The following is a 25,909-nucleotide window of genomic DNA, read 5'->3' as shown; positions in this document are numbered from 1 at the left end:
CTTTTTTTTTGGAGGGATGTGGCGTGTCCAAAAATTAGCAATTTTAAACGTAGGCATTTTTTTAAACTTTTACCCCATTTAGCGTACAGGATCATTAACGTTATATTTCAATATGATGATACCTTATTTATTTATTTGTAAAACGGAACTATTTATACAAATCACTAGATTGCTATTACTGGTCAGTGCTATGCATTGGCATAGCACTGATCAGTGATATCTGCGATCCACTTGTACAACCTGCCAGAAGGCAGACCACACAGATGGATTGCATCGGAACGGCATGGATTAGGTAAGGAGACCTTTGTCTGCCATCTTGACTTATCAGACACCCACAATCACTCTGAGGGTAGTTTGAGTCTCACAAAGCCCCCCCTAATGCTTTAGATGTCATGATCAGAGTGAACACAGATGGCTGCCATAAGTGCTGGGTCCCTGGCTGCTGATAGCTAAGTACTAGTGTGTACTTACTCCCTGCATCCTCTAGGTTAATAAAACTTTATTCAAAATTTGTGCAAAATCCATATCTGTACTCCACTTCTGACCAGGCATAGTGTATACACACTCAAACCAAAGATAAATGGGGGGGGGGGGGGGGTTAACACAATTTATGAAGAAGCGTGTACATTTTTTAAATAAAAATTTTGCACAATAAATAAGTGCTCAAACACTGCTTTAAAAAAATATGCAAAAAAAGAGGGAAAACGCTGCAAATGATAAATCACCCCCATATTGTGAATGGGCCTTTAAATCTTAATGTACATGCCAGAACTGTGTGCATGGAGCCTGTATGGAGGCACAAATAGTCCCCTTTGGTCCCATACGACTGAGCTATAGGAACTCTCTGTACTGCTGTACGGCACCCACAGGGACATTCTCCTCTTGAAGCTTTGTGATATGGCATCTGTGTACGGAATGTCACAGGATTGATTCCCATTAAATTATTCATATCTTTGATGATTTCTTCATCCTGACTAATCATATGTGAAAATGACAAATCCAGCTCTGCTGCACCTGCAGGTGCCCAGTAGTATAACAGTACCTGATTTTACAGGTAAAGCTTACACCAGAGCAGAGTAGGGAGAGGCAGGGCCCATATCTGGACCAGGCTGATGATTGATTTTTGTACAGATCAATAATCGCAGCCACTGACCATAATGAAGATAATGCTAGAGCGGGATGGAGTGATGAATAGGTAAGTGCCTAATTGTATTTGCTGTCAATCTAATACAGTGACAAAGCAATGCAAGCATTGCACACTTTTTAGCCACTAATTCTCACTTAATGATCTGTCTCCATTCCTTAGTTTCCTGCACAGCGAGCACATTTGGAGACAGATGTTTGGAGGGGGAAGGAATGTTTAGCCCAGTGCACTTGAAGGAAGCAGAGCGGCTGGGTGCATTTAGGCAAAATAACATTATTTAGGATTTGCCCTTTGCAGGAGAAAAAAATCCCTGAACCGTAAATCATTCCCTTGTCAGCGGAGTTATAGGAATATCTGCAGGATGTAGTGGAGGCTGATGCTGGACTGAAGACCTGATACAGTTGCTGCTGGGACTGATTTATTATAACCTATTGGAGCAAACTTTGTCCTGAGCCTACAGGTCTGTAGAGACAGATAAAGTATCCACCTTCTGACTTATACTGGGAGCAGTCAGAGCGAGGGTCATGTGTTTGTGTGTGCATGAGATGTAGCAGAGCTCAATTTTTACATAATGACATATTGCATCTGAATGAATGTTCCCTTTGCTTTTCTGAACATTGCTCCAGTTTCCCTCAACAATCTGAAAAACTTGCTTATGTTAAATAGATTCGTATGATACGTGCTAATACTGAGAAAATTAGATTGTGATCCCCTCTGGGGACAAGGATTGATGTGTATCCCCTGCACAGCTTACCAGAATATTTTTACACTATATAAATGCGTAAAACCAGAAACCATTCTTAATAAATTAAAAACACTAGAAGACAAACTCACCTCGGATACATCTGTACATAAAATGTATGCAATCGATACAAAAAAATCTAAATAAACCATTGGATTTTCCCTTATACAGATTTAGTTAAATTCATAAAAATACAATGCTAATTTTTCCCTTTGTTAAAGAGATTAAAGAATTAGAATATTTTAGACAATGCTTCAAAGGAGTCTCAGGACAAGTCACTTAGAATACAACAGACAATGATAAAGACACTGGGCTTTAGATATAATATCAAACATAACTTCTGTATTATATTATATCTATAATGGGCTCGTAACATAGAAAAAACATAAAAATACAGAAAATTATTGTCATTTCTATGAATAGTAGATACTATTTCATAATATATAGATTATTAAACATATTTTTATGATGGAACTTTAAATACGGAAATTTTTTATAGTAAAATGAAAGAAAAAATAAAATCCTTAAAGTCTTAAAATCCCAAACCCCAACCCATTATAAATCTGTAATTCTATATGACTTACCGGAGCGAATATCACCATACACATTTACAAAGGAATTGGTAATCCAACTCTGCGCTCTGGAAATGAATCAGAGGTTGTAGCATGCTAAACCGGACAAGATTCCCAAAAGCTTGTGTGGAGAGACTTCCAGCTGCCTGTCTATTGCATGAAGTACAGTAAATCACGAGGAGCAGCAAAATCGATGCAAGGAAAGTGAGATGTTAGACGGAGCAAGGAAAAAGAAGCTTCAGATTCCTCTTCTTGAGGGTTGGCAAGAATTGTCATAACATTAAAGATTACTGTAGAAAGTCCATTGTAAGGCTGGGGGATCTGTGCACTACTTTTATTAGCTGCGGAAAGCTTTCCCTGTGTTTAAAGGCTTAGCTGTACTTTATGAGCAGAGCCAGGTTCATACTAGAATACTACAGAGGGGAATACATTTCCTATGTATAGATTCAGAAATACATTCAGGGAGGAGGAGACATATGCTGGGTGGTATCTGCATATTGGTGGTATATTAAAGGTGAACTTTTTTTTCCCACGTGACCTCATGTTGGATTGTTGAATAATTATCATTTAAATGAAAAGATCCAGAATTACGATAAGAAGAGCAGTGATTCTCAACCTCTGGCTCTCCAGCTGTTATACAATTATAACTCCTAGTGTTCCTCGACAGCTACAGGGTATCAGGGCAAGCTGAGAGTTGTAGTTTTGCAACAATAAGAGAACTGTAGGTTGATGATCACTTCAAGGGGTATTTCTATAAATTAGGATTCTAAGTAGAGATGAAGGAATTGATATGATTGGTTGGGGAGGTCTTGGAACTGACAGGTAGTGCATTGCATAAAGGACAGGTAATGTAAAATCATCTATAAGATGAGCATAAATAGTTACACACATCCAGCATTAGTCGGCAGAGCTATTCACTCATGGTTCCAGGGCTGAGTAGTACTGTGGATCTAGGAATAAAGAACTATGTCCCATCTCGGGTGCTCAAATCTCAGCGCAAAATTAGCTTTTTGTTATTTAAAAGGTGCAAAAATCACCACGCATGGCAAAAGGCCGCATGGACGCTGTACAACGCGAACAGGTGTTTATCGCTTCATAGGGCTTTTCTTCAGATGATCTAAAGAAAGATCCTGTGTGGTGAGAAACGGCTGTAACCTGTATTTGGTGTGTGACATCCATTCAGCTTTTAGCCATGTGTGATAATTTTTTTTGCCCCTTAAAATAACAAAAAGCTGATTTTGCCCAGTGCCCCAGTGAGTGCCTTCTGGCCTTCTATTCATTTGGATAAAGAATTATGCACAGTATCCCTAGAGCGTACTAGTCAACAGTCCTGTGTTTCTGGCTAGTCCCATGAACTGGGCCACAAAAGTGACAAGATGTATATCAACATCCCAATAAAAAGGATGTTTCTAGACAGAACATGGTGGAGCTGTCCAAAACAGGTTGGATAAGGCAGCACCTCTCATTCATCAAGAAATACTTTTAAATTCAAAATTGTCACCCAAAAACCTGTATTCTGTTGGTAATGCTAGGACAAGAGGTGTTACATGGCATCAGGAGAGTATGTGCCATGGTTGTGTGTCATAACCGTGTGTGCCCTCACCCCTTGAGGAGACTCTGTCCATCAAAAACAGGCTCACAGAACTTGATGTTATTTATCCATAAAGCTTTATATAAGGGCAATGAAATTCGAGAATGTCATGTGACCTGGCTTGAGGAGGGGGGATATGAAAATAGTTTTGCCTCAATAAATCAGTTTATGTTCACATAAACCAGAGGTGTGTGGTGTCTTCTCTGAGGAAAGAGTACATTAGGATCACAAGATCTCTGGACAACAGGACAACACTGAGTTACTCAGATAGGGTATAAGGGCTCCGTTATAATAGGGTAATGGAAAAAAAACCTCAAGTTCTCTGTCTGTAAAGTACATTGAGGGACATGTTCAAAAACTTGCTCATTTTAATTACTGTATACTAGGCAGTCTAAGGCTGCTTTCACAATATAAAAATACTTCCATTATAAGCGCCCATTATAAAAACCCTGGAAATCGGCCGTTAAACGGCTGTTAGAAAATTCCATTATAGTCTATGGGCTTTTTCCAAAAGCTGTTTCAACTCGTTATCGCCCGTTATTAATAACGGCCATTATTTTGTGTCGGGCGATAGTGCATGCACTATTTCTTCCGTTCATTCGCCCGAACTACTATCAATAGCCTCACACCAACTGCTGCCCAGCATTTAACCCTTTAGACGCTGCGATCAATGACAATCATGGTTCTATGAGCCAAAATGTTGGAGAAGGGTCCCCATACCTGCCTCCTGCCACCTGATCGCAGTTTCAATTATGTAATCTGGCTTAGGCTTCTTTCACACTGACAAACGGACGTTAAGGGCTCTTTTTTTTTTCTTTTTCACTTTTAATGACATTAATGTCCATTATTGTAACAGTCTAATGGGAGTCATAACGGGCAAAGAGGATCCTTTTCACATGAATAGGATTCCTCTAACGTCCGTTATGACTCCCATTATTCTGCTGGAAGATAGCGGGAAAAAAGACAGCACAAGCACAAATTATTCTCCAGCTATCTTTTTATGGCCGTCACACTACCGGGCATAAACGGTAGTGTGAAAGGAGCCTTAGCCAGGCTATGTCAGTGGATCAGCGATCTAACCCTCACTTACTTGACTTTGTCCATGCCTGTGCTTCAGCTTGGACAATGCCATGATTTTATAAGCTATGATTTCTATAAAAAGGAAATACAATTTTCTTATGAAGTATAATAGAAAGGTTAATGTTTTGCAAAGATGTACAACATATAAAACGTTTTTGTATCTGACAGTGCCCATTTAAAGGGGTTCCTTCATCAGAGACAACCTATTTAGTATAGGTACCTTGGGTCCTATTTCTCAGACCCTCCTGTGAACACGTTATATTTTTCAAGGGAAATTGCTATTGGTTGATTATTGGGCCATAGACTGCAGACAATCCCTGTACAAGAACATTCCCATACTCTCCAATTAGCTTTTCACATAGAACCACATTCATGTATCTCACACAATTCACCAGTTATTGGAATTCACGCACGCAATTCATGAGCCCAGGTCCTTACATAGACAATAATAAAATGTGTCCAAAGTTGCATCCTCCCCCCACACACCTACTGGGCCCCCGTACAGCTGCATAGGTTGTATGATGTATTAGCCCCTGTTCCTACTATTGTGTATGCTCAGGCCTACTGTGTCCAACCAGAGGAACTTATTTTAGGAGCCTATTCTCCATCTGTACAGTAGTACCTTTTAAGCGTTTCTCTCTTTTTCAAAAACTGCTTCACAGGCCATGCAGATTTGATCAGTTGGGGGCTCAGTGTTGAGACTCCTACCGCTTTCTAGATATAGCCAGGGGAAGCATGTGGTAACACCCTCCATTCCCTGACTCACTAGTCATGCCAACTCACTGCGGCAGACAGCTCTATAGACTACAATGCAGTCTGTCTCCTGTCTCCTGAAAGTCAGAGCAAGTGCCGAACTTGGGACTGACCCCGATCTTTTTAAACATTTGACATGTCTGCATGACATGTCAAAATTTTTTGGTCATAACAGTTATGATTTAAAGAGTACCTGTCAGATCCCACATAAAAAAAATAAAATAAAAACTGTTATATGTTATTCAGTACCTAATCCTGATCATGTACATGTAATTTCTATGTATCTGTCACCCAAATTTCACTATAAAATTGCATATTACAGCTGCTCAATGTCTTTTCCATCTTGTCAAAGGGAGGGGGCATGTCACTTTCTTGCCTGCACTGTGATCACTTCTCTCTCTCACTCTGCTTACTCACTGCTTTTGGGAGCCTGGCAGCCTGCTTTGTGACTCTTTCCTCTCTGGTTTTATGCTGTATATACACACACACAATGATTATTGGAGATTGCCTGTACTCTACGAAAGACAATATGGTGAGTATACAACTTACATCTTCCTAAATTAGTGCAAAGGTTTAGTGCTAAAAGTTCAGTGATTTTTTTTATGCATACATTTTCTATCTGTTGCTATGCTATTCATGTGTGTTATCCTTTTCCAGTCCTGTAATGCTGGGACTTGTAATTTTGGAATAGTTGGAGGTACAGTGTTTGGATAACTTTTTTTATAGCAATGTTGCCTTCAGCTGTGAGCCTACAGCTTTTGCAAAACTACAACTCCCAGCATGCCCAGGCACCCTCAGACTGTCCAGGCATGCTTGGAGTTGTAGTTTTGCAACAGCTGGAGGCACATGTTTGGCAAAACTCTGTGTTACAGCAGTGTTTCTGCAAGCTGTGTTCCTTCTGCAGCCTTGACAATCAGCCATCTTGTGTCCATGACCCTTGGACACACTCATGTCAACAACATCTGTAAGTAAAAACAGTATATTGTGACTTCAAGGAGTTTTCATGGATTTTAATATTCATGGCCTATGATTAAGATAGGTCATCAGTATTAGATTGGTGGGGGTCTGACTCCAGTCACTCCACTGATCAGCTAACTGAGAAATCCATGGCACTAGTACATACACTGTGACCTCAACCCAATCAAGTGAATTGTAGCTCATCCCAAGTGAAAAGGATGAGCTTCACTAGGTCCACTATCCAATGAAATCTACAGAGCTGTACCTGGTTAGCTATAAATCATCCACAATTCTCCAAAACGTGCTATGTTCCCTTTAATATGCTGTTCAGTGGAGTTGTTGGACTCCCAATGATAGGATAGGCAATGTCCCTGGAAAACACTTTTAGGCCAGATTCACATTATGAAATTTCCTTGTGGAATTCCTTCGCATTTCCATTGCTGGCAATGCGATTCCACTGCCCAGTTGTCAACGTGGACTTTTGGCCTGAAAAATCTGCTCGAAAAATTCTGCCAGAACATTAAACACTAAAATAGTTCTAACAGATTTCTTCTCTGCAGACATTGCTGTTTATGGGTACGGCAATGCTGGTGCGGTCCTAGGGCCGACAGATTCAGTCGCCACTGGTCGCACTCGGAATCTCCGGCTGGATTTTGTCCGGCCAAAAATGATGAAGTGTGAACCTGGCCTTAAAGTGGTACTCCACCCTTAGACATCTTATCCCCTATTCAAAGGATAGGGGATAAGATGTCTGATCGCAGGGGTCCCGTTGTCGCTGGTCCCACCGGCTTGTCATCAGCTGCAGAAGCGAAGATCGCTCCATGCTAATGACTCACGATACAGGGGCCGGAGTATTGTGATGACACTGCCACGGCCCCTCGTGACGTCACACCATGCCTTCTCAATGCAAGCCTATGGGAGGGGGCGTGACAGAAGCCATGCCCCCTCCCATAGACTTGCATTGAAGGGTGGGGCCATTACATCATGAGGGTGAGGGGCCATGACGGCCCCTGATCTTCGCTCCTGCAGCTCATGACAAGCTGGTGTGTGGTGCGCCCCTGCGGTGAATGGCAGGACCATGGGTGTTGCGGTGAGAGTGGGGGATCAGATGTTATTAACCCCGGAGTTCGGATGGTATTAACCCCTATGTGTTTGCAACGAAAGTGTGGTTTTCGGGTTCCGGAACACCTCACGCCCGGATTCTCCGCTATCCCATGGGCTAGTAGTGAATAAAGAGTCCACAACCAGTTAGGAGTAAATGGAGGCTTTACCGAATAGAATACAGGTGTAATTATCTTCCCAGCTAAGGCCAGAATTCCCAGACAGGTGACCAGTACCCAGAGGACCTCGCAGCTTGCTGAACCAATATACTTGTAATAACCTTGACTTTGACTTTTTATTAGACTTGACTCGACTATGTGCAGGACTTGACTAGTTGTAGTGACAGCAGACATAGACTTGTAGACTTACTGGAGAGTTGTAGCTTTGTGGTACTCCAGATGCTGAACACTTGACTCTAAGGCCTCTGGTGCTTGCTGCCTCAGCAAAGACTTTGATGTTACTCTCAGAAGGGTCTGAGGAAAGAGAGCTGGTAGCTAAGAGAGCTAATTAAAGATGGCCACCCCTTTATATAGTGGGGGGCTGGACTAAAGCCCATTGGTCAAGCTGTGGGTCATAGGTTAAAGCTGGTGCTCTCTGGGAGTACATGTTACATCAAATCATATAACTGCATGACATAACATGGGATAGGCTTACTCACAAGTCCTTAAGTCCTCCAAAGGTCCTGTATACTATCTAGATATAAGGATCCTGTCTACGCTCTTAAAGGTACATACACCACATTTAACAAATTAAAAGGAGAACAAGGGGAGTCCCTGCAGGAGAGCCCCCAGGTCACTGAGGGACTCAACCTGACAGGGCCTACAGGTAGTACAGGAACGTGTACCTGTACTGGGACATCACAGGTGCTGCACGAGAGATTGTGGGAGTCCCCAGCAATGCAGCGGCAGAACCCCAGCAATGTCTAGGGGGTTGGGTACCTCTTTAAGACTTACTTTTCCGTACAATAATAGCCTAATGCAAAACCCACAGAATCCGGAAAACTTACAATACTAAATATACACAGCTTATTACAACCTTTCCTAATGCCATATTGTATGAGAAGCCTAATTATCATCAATAGTACTTAAACCTGTAAAGATAACTGGCCTTCAGAAGCTGGTGAGAAGCACCTGTAAAATGCTTCTTCTGCTCTACTCCTACATGAAAATCATTATTTTTCACACACATTATTGGTTTCTGTGCTGATCTTGTCAATCACAAAGTCTGCCATATTCCCTGCAGTAGGATAAATCATCCTACCCTAAACAGTGAACGTAACTTGGCAAAATATGTTTTTTTTACTTAACTAAATTTGTATGTTTGGCAAGACAAGGCAGGTAGCTTTGTAGGATTGGGATGAATGATCATGAACTTGTGCGTCACCAATGATATTCAAGCCTCCTGCCGACTGTTTTTAAGGTCACCACTCATTTAGTTATAAGTAAAGTTACTCATTTTATTCCAATGACCTTTAGGTTAGTTTCTTCCACCTTTGTAGAGAAGTTGTCACTGTGGAAAGGTGGCGCTGTACCATATCGGGAGAACAGTGATTACCCCAAGATGAGACAACCTATGGGAGAGCATGTCTAATATTTTATCATACTCTATAGTTTAGAATCCATGGCATGTGGTTTCTAGCTGCTCAGCAGTTTCTTTGGACTGCATGGTACAGTAGTTCTTTGGTTTTGCAGTTGTTTTTTGTTCTTATTCTATATAGCCAACCTGCCTGCAAAGGAAGCTTCTGAAACATTTTGTAAAGTCTGTCCATATGTCTGCATCCAGACAGTTCCTGTGTTTCAGTTCTATGTTTGTTGTTCTCCTAATACCAAATTCAGGTATTTTCTTGGTTGCTCCTATGCTCATCATCTCCTTTTTATGAGTTGCCTGGTTACAACCATTCTCTATTCCCGGCATCAGATTTTCTGGTTACAACCTTTCTGTTGTCCCTTGAGAAAGTCGGGTGACGAAACGTACGTTGGGACGGTGGTTACAGGCTTCCATTATGGGTAAGTGAGGTTCTTTTCACTAATCATTATTGTTATACTTTGGGCCCATTCTCTATACCAATCATGTGATATAGCAGTTAGCTTCTCATTACTACTGGGGCCCTTTCTGGACCCCCGGTTACTTCTTTTTGAATAGGAGCCATATTACATCTTTTCCTGACCTCACTATATATACATCCATTGTGATTTTTACTTCTACTGTACCTGATCCACCTACGTGTTTTCCGGTTGTATCTGAGACATCTCATTTTGTATTGCTTTATACATACACACCTGGTATTTTATCCTTATTGAAATTAGTCACATATGTGTGACACTTTTTAACATTTTGGATATAATAATAACATTTTGCATATTTATCAGTAGCAATTGCTCTTTGTTTGAGTCTTTTCTCTTTCTTTGTATAAAATAGTTTATGGAGCTATACTGATTTACGACTTATAGACCCCTTGCACCTAGTACATATCATGAAAAACAGAGTACAATATATACCTATTTGGTGCAGTTTATCCTTTTTGTGTTTAATAACCTTTCTGGCCTGTTCTGCCTAATCCTTGTCTTGTCCCACGGTTAGACTGATCCTCATGTGATTGGACAGATCGCTATGTATAGGGCAAATACGAGAAACAGGTAACCAGCTCATTAATCTGGTAGGAGGGTCGAGATCGCAAGGATATCCACAAGTGCCGTGGTGCAATCCAATAAAGAAAAGTAGTCCAGTACTAAACGGATACACCAAGTCTCAGCTATACAGAACATATAAAAGTTTAAAAGAGTACTGTAGCCAAAGACAACTTATTCGCAGTGTCTGATCGTGGGTGCTCCAACCGCTGGGGGCCCTCGCGATCTCCCATACAGGGACCCGGAACTGCCTTGGCTCTCCCCAAGCTGGAGGCATGTCGAACACGGCATGATGTTGCGGCCGACACGTTCCCTCCATTTATCTCTATGGGAGAGGCAGAGATGAAGGGACGTGTATCCCTGCCTCTCCCATATAGCTGAATGGAGGGGCCGTGTTTGTCGACCTCTTAGTGAGGTTGAGGACACAAGCATTAGCCATGCAGAGCTGTGGCAGTTTCGGTCCCTGTACGGAAATTCGCGAGGGGTTCCATCGGTCGGACTTCCCGCGATCAGACACTTGTCTTCGGCTGCCGTACTCCTTTACATATAGGGAAGCTAGCCTTCTTGGGCTTAAACTTTATGATCTTTAGTGGATTTTCACTCTCCAACATTGAATTTTTATGCGTTACTATGCATTTTTGAATAGACACTATCATTTGAACAAACTTTGCAAAGATCAATAGTACAAGGAAATATAAGAAACGTTGTAATCTATCCTTTTAGACAAAAACGCTTCATTCTTCTGTTCTGCCCCCCTAAACTTTTAACCTTTTCACCTTTCTGACCCCCCCCCCCCCATCTCTTGCTGTTAAAATCATCTTTGAAGATCAGCTAAGCTGTATCTTGCGTCAGCAAGACAAAGCAATTCAAGTCTATGGAGGGGACGGGGGAGCACTTTAGGAGAACTGCAAATTAGAGATGAAACCTGTGCAGAAAAATATGCCACATACAAATTATATATTGGCCAGAAATAGCGCTGCTCCATTTGTACACATAGGGCAGCTAAACCTGAAAAGTCACTTGAAATGACAGGTATGCTTTCAATTACTATAACATCCATTTTGGCTTGCACTGAGGTTGAAGAAAGGTTTAGAAATGTAAGATTTGCTGTAGAAAATGTTGAATCTACCATGCAGGTAATGGGAAGAGAGGGGGGTTTTCATCTCAGCATATCATTTGCGCCAGGAAGTATTATGTCCGACTTTATGTACTTAAAAAGTTACTCATTAAGTCATATAGACCCCACCATCATGGAGCTTGTGTAAAGGCCTGCATACTGCTGGCATGGGTAGTGTGGAACATATGACATTCTGTGCGTGTAACACACAGAATGAGAGATTCCCTATGTGCTCTATACAGGGCTGGCCCAAGACATTGTGCTGCCTGGGTCAGAGAATTAAATGCACTTACACATATTACCTATTACCAATTATTCACCAATATAAGGGACACGTAATACCGCCAAACAAGGACCATTGTACCATAAAGCGACAAAAAATCCACTATATACAAACCAAGATTCCCCAACTATCTCCAAATACAGTGACCATGTAGAGGTAAATACCAGCTGTATACAAGATCTGTATACCAAATAAGTGATTATATACCAGCTGTACACAGGTTCTGTATACCATGTAAGTGATGATATACAGGACAATACAGAGCAGGGGTTCTCAATCGATGGTACGCGTACCCCTAGGGGTATGCCACCATTTGTGCGGGGGTACGCAATGCGCTGACAAATACCGGCCATGCATTGGCCAATATTTGTCAGCGCATTGCGGGGAATGGCCGCAGCAGCTCTCAGTAAAGTATGTGGCTGTGGTTACTGCGTTATGGGAGCTGCGTGGTTGCTGGGGAGACGTGTGACGTCCCCTGATGTCGCGCGGAAGTGCCGCACAGCGCAGGAGGACATCATCCTTCTGTGCGGTGCCGAACAGGACTCCGGGAAACAGAACTCTGGGAGCGGTACCTGAACAAGCCGGGTAATGTAAAAAAAAAAGTAAAAATTAAGTGTATGGGAGGGATGGATAATAGCAAAAGGGGATCAGAGGGAGGGGGAATTATGGCACAGGGGAATTAAGATAGGGGGGGGGGTAATTATTATCTTTATCCCCTTGTGCCATTATTCCCTCCTCTCTCTGATCCCCTTTTGCCATTATCACTACCCCCTCTATCTTAATCCCCTTTTGCCATTATCCCCCCCCTTCATTTTTATACCCCTGTGCCATAATTCCCCCCTCCCTCAGATCCCCTTGTGCCATTATTCCCCCTTCTCTTTGATTCCCTGTTGCGATATCAGATAATAATGGCACAAGGGGATGGAGGGGGGAATAATGGCACAGGGGATTAAGATGGAGGGGAGAATAATGGCACAAGGGGATTAAGATGGAGGGGAGAATAATGGCACAAGGGGATTAAGATGGAAGGGAAAATAATGGCACAAGGGGATTAAGTATCACATTAGTATAAAGGCAAGCACACTCCTTTTGTCCGCTGGTATCCCTTCCGCACAAATTTATGAGCGAGGGGTACCCGCGGGCATACTTTCAGCCTTTGGGGGTACAGTCACCAAAAAGGATGAGAACCACTGATATAGAGGTATATACCAGCTGTATACAGATCTGTATACCATATAAGTGATTACAATTACATTAAGGGACTCACAAATAAAAAAAATTCTGATCAGCGGCGTCCTCTTTTCTTTTCTTCTTCATGCTGCTGAGACCACCATGATGTCTTCTTCTAGCCAAAACTTAATCTCTTCAGCATCTGCAAATGCATGTTAGACTCTGCATTTTTCCAGTGCTCTCCATTGCCGATCCCCCCTTTGCCAATTCCCAATCCCCCCCTTCTGTACCATTTCAATTCCCCCACTTTGATCCCTTCTGTGCTATTTTAATCCCCTTACCCTTCTGATAGGGGGAGGGGATTAGGTGTCACAGGGGATCAGAGGAGAGGGGGGAAATTAAAATGGCACAGGGGGGATAAGAGGGAGGATTGGGGATTGAGGTAGCCCTTCTGATCCTCCTGTGCCATTTTATTTATCCACTCCTCTCCTCTGGGCCATTTCATTAACCCCCCCTCCTCCCCCATGCAATTTCATAAACCCTCTACCCCCCTCGTCACCCTGTGCCATTTCCTTAACCCACTACCCCTCTCCTTCCTATTTTATTAACCCCCACCCCCTCCATCCCCCTGTGCCATTTCATTAAACCCCCCACCCCCCTCCTCCCCCTGTGCCATTTCATTAAACCCCCCCTCCTCCCCCCTGTGCCATTTCATTAACCCCCCCACCCCCTCCTTCCCCTGTTCCATTTTATTAACCCCCACCCCTCCTTCCCCCTGTGCCATTTTATTAACCCCTTACCCCCCTCCTTCCCCCTGTGCCATTTTATTAACCCCCCCCCTCCTTCCACCTGTGCCATTTTATTAACCCCCCACCCCCTCCTTCCCCCTGGCCATTTTATTAACCCCTTACCCCCTTCCTTTCCCCTGTGCCATTTTATTAACCCCCCACACCCTCCTTCCCCCTGTGCCATTTTATTAACCCCTTACCCCCCTCCTTCCCCCTGTGCCATTTTATTAACACCCTCCTTCCCCCTGTGCCATTTTATTAACCCTCACCCCCTCCTTCCCCCTGTGCCATTATATTAACCCCTTCCCCCCTCCTTCCCCCTGTGCCATTTTATTAACCCACCACCCCCTTCCTCCCTGTGCCATTTCATTAATTCCACACCCCCTCCTTCATTTCATTAACCCCCCCCCCCCTCCGCTGTCTTCTCACCTGCCCAGGCCTGGTCCCAGATTCTCAGTGCAGGCTGCTTGTCTTCTTTGTGCCAGTGGGGCGTGGGCTCTGTGATGGCCAGTGACGTTCCCCTGTAGAACGTCAGGGGCATCACTTGTCATCCAGAGCCGGCCCGACGCAGGCTCTTACTGTTCAGAAGACACTGCGGCCAATCAGAACGGTGAGGGCGGGGATAGGGGGCTGCAGGGGGCAGTAGGGGGATGCGAGGGATGGGGGGAGTTTTTGTGCTCAAGGCCGACCCGATGCATGGGTCCCGGTGGGAGTCATGGGACCCATTTTTTTCTTCGTATTATTACCACATCCTGGTTCCGGACAACGATGTGGTAATAAAAAAAAAAAATCTCGGGCAGCAAAGTGCCACCCCTGAAAAGTGCCACCTGGGACCATGGCCCCACTGGGTCCCATGGTAGGGCCGGCCCTGGCTCTATACAGCGGTGCATAGCACACGTGCCGCTCTGATTGACCCGGCTGGGTACAGTTTACAGCGGTGCAAACGGGGCTGCCATCAGAAATTTTCGGGCCCCTTACACAGCTCAAGGCCTGCCCCCCCTCCCAGGGCCTGCCCGCTATCTTCTCAATCATCATTAGAAAAAAAGATTAAACCACAGGACAAGAAAAACAAGAACCCTTTAGTTCAATGGGGAAGAAGGAAGGAGGAAATATTATCACCATACATGTTACCATCATACTGTTACTAACCAAATCCTGTATACTGAAACCAATACTACCAATAATACCAGTATACAAGGAGGAATATTATCACTATACATATTACCATCATACTGTTACTGACCAAATCCTGTATACTGAGACCAATATTACCAGTATAAAAGGAGGAAATATTCCCTCCATACAGTGACCATATAGTGGTAGATATTAACTCTACACAGGCTCTGCAGACCATATAAAGGATTACATACAGTTACATCAGGTGATGTCTTCTCTGATCAGAGTTGTTCACTTTCCTTTTTCTTCTTTAACATTCCTTTATTTATTTGAATATTTAAAAAGGCATGTTAAAAAAGCTGTGTGTGAACACATCTGCTATAAATATGTTATGTACTAATCCTGTTTTTTTTTCCATTATTATTTCAGGTACGTGTATCCTGTGGACTGCTGTAGACTGTAGCTCCCCCCCCCCCCCCATTTGTTTTTCTAATAAAATGGCTAATGAGAGTTGTGTTGGGGTGTTTTATTTGTAATAAGATTAGTGAAAAAAAAGTGTTTGTTTTTTGCTTAAATGTAATTGACAGGCTAATTAGCTGAAACCCTTTGATATATTGTTTCCATTAATAAGCAAGGGCTTAGCGATAGCTTCAAAAACTGCTACCCCCCCCCCCCCCCATTTTTTTTACCCTGGTAACCAATAGTGTTGAGCGCGAATATTCAAAATGCAAATTTTTACCACGAATATCTGCATTTCGCGATTTTGCAAATATTTAAAATAGAGTGATATATATTCGACTGATGAATGTTCGTTTTTTGGGGGGGTTTGTTTTTTGCGAATATGCAAATATGCAAATATTTGCAAATATGCGTATATGCAAATATTCTCACATTTCTGCACTTCCAGTTAGAGGACACTGATCCCGCCCTTCTTTTAAGTGAAATATATAATTGCGCATGTGCACTATGCAAATTTAATGCAAATGTTCGCATGGAAAAAAAAGGAAAATAGCAAATATGCGAATATTGCAAACATAGGACGAATATTTGTCCATATATTCGCAAAATATTGTGAATTTGAATATTCGCTCATCACTAGTAACCAACGCCACAGGAGTACCTGGAAGATTTTGTTATTGAATTTATGACTAACCTTCATTACAACTTAGTATTTTATGTAAAGCATACTTCTATCATTAAGGATTTTACATTTATTTGTCCATTTCTTCTAATAATTATATTCCCCATTAAGAAAATAATGCACTGGCCCTCAGATACTAGGAAATAGTCAAGAAGCATTACATTTATGCTCAGCATACTGACTTATGTAGAAAAAAAAATCCAAAAATATCCTACAAGCCTCAAGGTTTCTGAACAACCACTGTCTCTGTCAATGACAATCAAAACATGCAATTGTTTCTACTGTGTTATATGAAATGTCAACTCTTAAAGAGTACCTCTCACCAAAATGTTTTAAATATTTTATAGTTTAATATCTATCTATTGGGTTCTATAAAAAAAAAAGTATACTTTTATGTGGTTTTTGTGTTTAAACTTTTGTCCACTAGAGGTCTCCCTAGGAGACCTTTTTTTAGCGATTTCGGACTCACGCCGGCCTGGCGGCTGAGTCCGAAATCGCATACTCAGCGCAGCTCCCCGCCTGTCACTCAGACAGGCGGGAGCGAGCGCTGTGCGCGCATCCCTGCAGGGCTCACTCCTGACTCTGTCGGTCAGCGGCATCTTCAGGCTCCTCCCGCTTACAAGGAGAGCCGGCCCGTGCTGGCCGAGAGTCAGTTGAGCGCAGCTCTGCAAGATAGAAACAGCAGGGCCGGCAGCTCAGTCCATCACAACAAGAAGGATTTAATAACATCTGCTCCTTGGGTTATAACATCTACCCAGCACCTCGCACCCCGACGCCACACACAAACACAAAGGGAATAAATGTGTATAGTAATAGTATTTGAGGGGTGCCAACATTTATGGCCATGACTGTAGATAGATAGACAGACAGATCAAGATTTATATATCTACAACAAAACATTTGTTACCCATAGCAACCACGCACAAAGTTTATATTCACACATTCTGCTCTAGAAAAATTAAACTGGTTGCTATGGGTAACAAAGATAGTTTTTCTTTTAAACAGGCAAATCTGTCCAGTCTGTTCAATTTTTATAATACAGAAAAATAATCCACACAAGCCACCCGGAGCACCTGCTTTGAGAATCTTGTTCTGTTCTGATCAATAAACTAAATATAGAAAGGATAAAATAACACCAAAATGTGAAAAAATTATTCCTTAGTTTGGAGAATTTTTCCAATAAAATGAGAATAAATATGTGAAAGGTCATTTTAGGTGAACCACTCCCAAAGCCTACTCCCATAGCCCATTTAAGACCACTTTATTCTCTAGGGCAAACTAGACGTATACATTCTTGTGTTGGTAACACATGGTAATGTTTTATGGTAATAATAAAAATAAGTTTAGAAGGACACAAATTTGCTAAGGAGTGCTAAACATTGAAAATACACACAAAAAATCCACTTGAACCCCAATAGCCTCTTTTTCTTTGCTCATATTTTGTCTGGTGTTGAAATCAAAGTTGAAAAATATCCTAGTAGACCAGCCATTTCACTTTCAATACCCTTTTATCTTTCTGTGAGAAAACTATCTGCAGCAGGATCCTCCCCCCCTATTCTGTCTGCAAAAAAATACTCCGAAGATTCAAGGAGCTATTTGGGAGGAGAAAAAAATTACCTTTCCTCGCTCCCAGCACTTCACTTATGCCTCTTTGTCTTCTTTTAAGTTTTGTGAAGTTGTAAAGTCATACTTTCAAAATGACGGGAAGGTGGAATTGGAGCACTGGGAGTGAGGAAGCTTTTCCTCTCTCGGATAACCACCTGAAAAAATCACATAGTATAGGATGCCCTTATTACTCACCATTAGGGTACATTCACACCACGATTCTTTATTACGGTGGCTGGATCCATCTGGGAGATGTGAAAACCAGGCGCTTCCGTATCCCAGCGGGACTAGACCCACATTTCATTTATTTAAATGAGCCAACCAGAGTCAGATAGTGGCTCCACTCAGATCACTTTTGCCCTGCATCCGGTTTTGTACTGCATTGTGATAATCACAAGCAGGTTATACGATGCCCATCTGCAATGGCCAAGCCAACCATTAGTCACTGTATTTGGGCATGTTTTTGTGATGTTATATTTATGAGATGACAGGGAGGTCGAATTGGAGCACTAATAGCATGCAATGAATGCTGGACCTAAAACCAACATGGTATAAAAAAGTAGGCATTCACTTTATTGTTATATTGCAGAAGTTAAAGGAGTTGTATGAGATTCGAAAAATACAGCTACTTTCTTCCACAAACAGTGCCACTCTAGTCTGGTATTGCACAAAATACTGATTTAGGTGAATAGAATACTGCAGTAATAAAATGCAATGCTGAACATTACACAAGAGGGGTGCTGTTTCCGGAGCAGCAAAGCAGGAAAGTGTTTCTAATCTTACACCCTTAAAAACCCAGTTGAACTGTGCTAAAAAGGGTGTATGCATATATATATATATATATATATATATATATATATATATATATATATCCTCTAGGTATCATCTAGACTGTTGTGCTGTAGATGATTAGGTGTAAGGAGTCTGCAGTCCTCCATCACTATTGCACAGTATATTACAGTATATTACTATATGTAATGCACTTATGCACCACACAACATGTTTCACTGTTACACAGCATCTTCAGGAAGGTTAATGAGGCGCAGACTTTCTTAGGCCTTGGGGTTAAGTGTTGATTAAGGGATTGGACCCCTACCTATCATACTCAAGGTGGTTGGTAGAAAATTTTAGTCTCATACACAGTAAAAATTTGAAGTACATCTAAGGCCCCTTTCACACTACTGTTATGACTCGGTAGTGTGACGGCCGTCAGGACAGGAAAATTGTGCTTGCCCCGTCTTCTTCTCCTGCTATTCTCTCTGAAAATAGTGGCGCCCAATGGACCCCATTGACTATAATTAAATTATAAGTTATTGATGGTAGTGTGAATGTAGCCCAAGACCAGTCTCAGAATATGATTGGGCCCTCTGCGGCAGGTACATGGCAGCAATTTATCAAAAGGGGATATAAATGTGCATAGGCAGACGTAGGCCACATTGACTTTAATGGTCCTAACATAGTCAGATAGAGAGGAATTTATCATTGCATTTAGAGCTTTTTTGTGTATTTAGTTTTTTCTTTTGCACAAAATCTGATAGAATTCTTCATAGCCATGTCTACAGTTAAGTTTACCATGGAGCACTTTCTACTGTAGAATCGAATTTATTAACTGCGTTTTTTTTAAAGTGCAAAAAAATTCGCAAAAGCACTTTTCTTGCGCAAATATACACCACCTCGGAGAACACATACCAAAGTGTCAGAAAGCATCATAGAATGTGAAACTTGTGTTCGCCTTTGCATTTTGGAAACATGTTACCTATTTTAGGACAGTTAGGACTACTACTCCCATCATGGACAGACTCTGTCCATGATGGGAGTTATAGTCCAGGGGCTGAGGGGCAGATCGCATAAGGTCATTCTCGAGAGACCTGCTGCACTCCCGGCGAGGAATACTGTATACGCTGTCATCATTCATAATCCCTGCCACCGGGAGACGGGAGCTCTGATTGGTGAAAAGCTATTCACCAATCAGAGCTCCCCTGGCTGCGGGACTTTTAGGACTATTGCTGGTATCATGGACAGACTCCAACCATGATGAGAGTTATAGTCCAGGGGCTGAGGAGCAGATTGCTCCGGGGCATTCTCCAGAGACCCACTGCGATCCGCAATTATTAACTGTAAAAGCCGGCGGCACATGTGGCTACACTGAACTGCCCACTGACTCCTGTATACACTGTCATAATTCATAATCCCTGCCGCTGGGAGATCGGAGCTCTGATTGGTGAATAGCTTTTCACCAATCAGAGCACCCATCTCTCGGGTGGGGATTATGAAATGTGACAGCTGTATACAGGAGCTGGCGGGGAGCGCAGTGTAGTCGCATGTGCCGCCGGCTTATTAACTTAATAAATGCGGATCGCAGTGGGTCTTAACAGAATGACCTGCTGCGATCTGCCCCTCAGCCCCTGTACTAAAACTCCCATCATTTACAAAGTCTGTCCCATGATGGGAGTAGTTGTAGTACCGCAGCGCTGAGGGATGGCACTTGCACAGCTCCCGGCTGCAGGATTTTTAGGACTACTACTCCCATCATGGACAGACTACATCCATGATAGGAGTTATAGTCCAGGGGCTGAGGTGCAAATCACAGCAGGTCATTCTCCAGAGACCCACTGCAATCCTCATTTATTAACTGTAAAAGTCAGCGGCACATGTGGCTTCACTGCGCTCCCCGCCGGCTTCTGTATACACTATCATAATTCATAATTCCTGCCCGGGAGACGGGAGCTCTGATTGGTAAAAAGCTATTCACCAATCAGAGCTCCGGTCGGGGATTATGAATTATGACAGTGTATACAGTATTCCCCATCTGGAGCGAGCGGGAAGTGCAGTGGAGCCGCATGGGTAGCCGGCTTGTTAACTTAATAAATGTGGAATGCAGTTGGTCGGAGCAGAATGACCTGCTGCGATCTGCACCTCAGTCCCTGGACTATAACTCCCATCATGGATGTACAAGTGCCATCCCTCAGCGCTGCAGTACTACAACTCCTCCCATCATGGGACAAACTCTGTCCCATAATGGGAGTAGTAGTCCAAGGGCAAAGGGACAGATCAAAAGGGGGTCTCACTCCTGAGACCCCTGCAACCTTTACTACTCCACCCCTAGTGATGACATCATTAGGGGTGGAGCTACACTGTCCAGTCCTGACTCTGTTTTCATTATGTGTTCCCAAACAGAGAGACTCCAGCTGTTGCTTAACTACAGCCCCCATGTGGAAGTTGTAGTTTAGCAACAATTGGAGCCTCTCTGTTTAGGAACACGCTGCATTATGTATGCTCTTTCCAAAGGAGAGAGCAAAAAATTTACTAACCCATATTTCTTGTTGTTTTTTTCTTCTTATTTCAGATACATGAATGCGGAGGACTACGTCAGATTCGGTGGACTGCGACGATGATCAGCGTTTTTTTTTATTTCAATAAAATAGTTAAAGAGGGCTGTGGGGGAGTGTTTTTTTAAATAAATTTTTTTTTCAATGTGTCTTGTTTTTAATAAATGAATTTTCCGGCTTAGTATTGGAAGCTGTCTTATAGACGGAATCCTTTACTAACCCGGGGCTTAGCATTAGCCCCAAAATCAGCTAGCACTAACCCCCAATTATTACCCCAGTACCCACCGCCACAGGGGTGGCGGGAAGAGCCGGTACCAACAGGCCCGGAGCATCAAAAATGGTGCACCTGGGCCTAAGTGGTAACAGGCTGGCGTTATTTAGGCTGGGGAGGGCCAATAACAATGGTCTTTGCACACCCTGGTAATGTCAGGCTGTTGCTGCTTGGTGGGTATCTGGCTGATACTGAAAATAGGAGGAACCCTATGCGTTTAAAAAAAAAAAAGTGTGTGGTTCCCCCATTTTTTCAGTACCAGCCAGATACCAACCAAGCAGTAACAGCCTGACGTTACCAGGGTGGGCAAAGACCATTGTTACTGATTGTTAGTCTCCCCAGCCTAAATAATTCCAGCCTGTTACCGCCTAGGCCCAGGAGCACCATTTATGATGCTCCGGGCCTGTTGGTTCCAGCTCTTCCCAGCACCCCTGTGGCGGTGGGTACCGAGGTAATAATTGGAGGCTAGCTGATTTTGGGGCTAATGCTAAGCCCCGGCTTAGTAATGGATTCTGTCTGCAAGACGGCTTCGACTACTAAGCCTGGAAAATTCAATTATAAAAAACGCAACACATTGAAAACTATTTTTATAAAAAAAAACACTCCCCCACAGCCCTTGTTAAACCTTTTATTGGCATTTAAAAATCATCATCGCAATCCACCGAATCTTATGTAGTCCTCCGCATTCATGTATCAAAAATGAGAAGAAAAAAAAAACAATAAAACTACAACCATTTCCGTGATTTCTACACTATCAAAAAGCTGATGTGAAATTTTTTATGTAAACTGGAATCTCACCCCTTTGAAAATATCATGTAAAGCAGACAATATACATGGACATGCCCACTTTTACAAAACTGACGTGAACAGTGTAAATTGTGGCATAAAGCTCTTTGAAAATGTGGTCGATCCGTTTCGTGCCAAAATAGATTTTTTTTTTGGGGTGCAAAATTCTTTGAGAAACTCCCCCTCTGTGTACTTTATAAAGATTTATGATTTTACTATTGTGCCGAGTTTTGTTTGGCACACACTACTGCTCCAGCACTTCTAGCTATGTGAGCAGTGTACTGTGGGAAAATGCCACAGCTCTGTGAAGTGTGAGGTAGAGGAGTGCACGGTAGAGCGAGGGGGGGGGTGTTTCTATATTTGCACAAAATGTATCAAAGGAGTGCACAACTTTTGAAAAATCTTGAGCAAGAGTGTAAATTAGACAAGTTGTGTCAGGCTAAGTTTCCACTTGTTTTTTTTTCTGGCAGTTTTTGGATATCTGCCACTGCAGTTTTTAAGCCAAAATCAAAAGTGGATCGATAAGGGAGGAGAAGTGTAAGTCCTTCCTTTATATGTCCTATTCCTTTTTAATACATTTCTGGCTTTGGCTCAAAAACTGCAGTGGCAGTATTTCAAAAACTGCCAGAAAAAAGTGGAAACTTAGCCTAAAGGGGCAGATCTGTGTCTACAATAGACACCCAATGATAAATCTCCCCCATAGTGACTACTTATGGGCCATTTTGTATACATACACTTGTTTTAACTTGAACAAAAAAGCATGGTCTGTTGTGTGTGTGTGTGGGAAGGGAAGGGGGGGGGGGATGACATGGAATACACAATTGTGAACCCATCCTAAATCTTGAATGTCTTATCGAATATAACAAATGCAACACCCAACAATGAGTTAAAAAGCATCTATGCTCAGTCTAGAGACAGGTATAATTTACTATCATTATAACAACATCTCGACAGAGCTCATTTACTTAAGCCGGCACCATTGTTAGATCACGGAAATGAGTGGACTTTCACAACGTAGTGATTTGGTATCTCTCTTTGTTAAAGGAATTATTCATTTTTTCTTCTGGTGATTTCTCAGACGGACCATTCTCCTGCTTTTTAACACTATTACCATGTCACTCACCAGCTATTCCCAACCACATAATCACTATAATTACTGTTGACATCTAATTAACATTCAACTTCCTTGCTGCAGCAGCTTCAGCTGAAAATGTCCTGCATCTCGTCTCTAAGCAAATGCACTGCGTTGCTGCGGCTGTACGTCATGGTTTCTCCTCTTGTTTAATGTCCATGATATTGATAATAAATAAGGCTTCTTTGCATTCTGAAGTGATTCCTAAGGCGTCTCATTAAATGTATTCTATTATGAAATCAGCGGAGGATTTATATATTAAACCCACTTAGGGGCCTGAGCTCAGCAGCGCTGTAAGGTTTTTCATATTAAATATGCAGTGAATGACGAATTTTGAGATGAATTAATTTTACTCTTTTTTTCTATCCTTTAGATCTTGGATTTGGGATCCAGCACCTTCATTATACATTACAGGGTGCTTAATACCTTATAGAAAGAAAAGCTTCTTTCTACTTACCTTTTGCTTTATTTTGTTATAATCCAGACTTAGTTAAGGGAGCGTCACACCAATAAAAAGTTTATTTACTGTATAGAGCATTTAAAAATGTAATATGTTTGTAAAATCCGTTTGTCTGTGTTTTGCATTTTTCCGCTTTGTGTCTGAACAGTTTCTGTGTTTATTCTCCCTGGTTTGGGAAGAGTTAACCCTTCAGCACTGGGAGGATATATAAGGCCTCTTCAGGTGATACTTGGGTTGGTAATTACACCTGTTACTCTGACCATGTTTGCTTTATGTTCACTATGTCTGTCGGAGAACATGTATCCTGAGTTTTAGCCATGGTTATCTGTCCTGCCTGATATCTAGATTTTAGCCTGCTTTGTTTTAGTACCTTTGTCAGGTTTTAGTATTCTTGTATTGTTTGTTCTGCATATGCTTTGTGTTTCCTGAGTCCGTATTCACACTGAGAGTTTTGTCAGTCCTGATTTGACCCTTGTTTGATCCTGGATCTCCTAGGATAGAATCCTGTTCTGAGCCTTGTGCTAATCCATCTATCTAGGAATGAGTTAGTCTTGTGTCTGTACCCGTGTTTGCTTGTATTTAGGATTTTTGTTTTCTCCTAGGCTAGTATCTTGTTTAACTGTGGAGTGTGCCTGCTTACTAGGAGCCTATTTGGCTTTAGTATTGTTGTTCCTCCAAGTTTGGAGTGGGGTGTCCAGTTTGAACAGTGCTCTTGATTTCCTGACCCGTTTAGTGTTCTGACATCCAGTTAAGCTGTTCATCCCCTGCATCTCCTGGTTTTGTCTGCTGTATACTTATCCTCATGTCAAGTCTTGTTCATATTATCATATCTGCTGTTAATCTTGATCCTGGTTCTTGCACTGTTTATAGTATGCTATATCCTGCCTGGTATATCTGTTTGTAGCTTTGTAGTATTCCCGTTATGTTCCTGACTTGTTTCCTGACATGTACAGTTTGGCTTTTTGTTTAACTATAATGCCCATGCACTTTAGCACAGGAAGGGACCGGTGCCCAGTTGTCATTCACCTCTAGGGTGTCTAGGCAAGTAGGCAGGGAGAATGGTCTTAGGGACAACTTTAGGGCTCCCTACTCCCTGTTCCTTGCTGCCCCCAAAGCATGACAATGTTTATCATTTAAATTCTGCTGAAAGATGATTCAGAGATATTGCATTTACCTACATAGTATAGCGCCACCTGGTGTTGAAAGTGTATAGCATTGTGCACGTCCATCTCATAATCAGAGTGCTGGTGGGCACACATGCTCAGTCACTGTTTGCAACAACCAGGTTTCTTTATAGCAAACCTCTCTTCACTATAAAGTAGCCACTAGGAATAGCTTCCTACTCTATGTTTACTGTAGAGCAGCTTTTGCCTTTTCTTTTGGCTGCTTTACAGTAAAAACTAGATAGAAATGTTTTTCTATTGGCTGCTTTGCAATGAACAGGGGGTCACCATGCGGAAACTTGGCTGTGTGAAGATAATGGCCCTCATTTACCAAGAGTGGAGTGTCTGTTTGTGTTTCTTTTTGTGTTTTCAACCTTTTTTTCACTTGGTATTTACTAATGTGCCACACTTTTCCCGATATTTTTAGTCGCAGGGAAAAATTCTGTCGCACGGTAATTTCTGTTGCATGGTTCTGTCGCACAGTAATTTCTGTTGCAGGGCAATTTCTGTTGCAGGCAGGTTTATTTCTGTTGCAGGGTTTCTTCTACAGAAGTACAGATGTGGGAGGTGGAAACCCCGGCAGGGGTTTCCTTGACCTTCCAGTGAATATCCGACTTCGGCACTGGAGCGCTACACTGGCGTGGTGACACAGGAGTCGGGTATAGATTCGTAATTGCTTTTTATTGAAAATCATAAAAAGTGGCAATACATAGTAGTACTACGCATTTCTGAGGGGTTCCCTCCTTCCTCAGGTCCGAGTTACAGTGTGTGGATATAGTACTTTATGTATACATATTTCCATGAATACATTAACGCATTAAACATTTGAAGTTTGCCAGGTCTGAATGCCATTGGAGGCTGAGTATGACGTCAGCCTCCAGGGTCTATTGGTGGTGTATAGGAATGAATGGGCTAGATATATAACAATGTGATTTTTGGCCCAATGTGGTCTATGGAGATCTTGCGGCAAACGGGGTAGAA

At 42.3% G+C, this 25,909-nt stretch overlaps 1 protein-coding gene across 2 annotated transcripts in view; it reads right to left on the bottom strand.

Moving 5' to 3' along the window:
- Positions 1 to 25,909, bottom strand: part of SYNPR (synaptoporin) — a 322,200-nt gene that overhangs the window by 133,685 nt on the left and 162,606 nt on the right. The window contains exon 1 of one of the 2 annotated variants that reach the window (XM_056524522.1): positions 2,471 to 2,868. The exons of the other annotated variant lie outside the window; for it this stretch is intronic. Within the exon in view, the coding sequence (XP_056380497.1) occupies positions 2,471 to 2,494 (24 nt within the window). The 5' untranslated portion in view covers positions 2,495 to 2,868. Of the gene's footprint in view, positions 1 to 2,470; positions 2,869 to 25,909 lie in introns of those variants that run through there. 2 annotated transcript variants of the gene reach the window in all.

This window comes from Hyla sarda, chromosome 6 (assembly GCF_029499605.1).
Source record: "Hyla sarda isolate aHylSar1 chromosome 6, aHylSar1.hap1, whole genome shotgun sequence".
NCBI classification, from domain to species: domain Eukaryota; kingdom Metazoa; phylum Chordata; class Amphibia; order Anura; family Hylidae; genus Hyla; species Hyla sarda.
This window is presented reverse-complemented; position numbering and strand designations above follow the sequence as displayed.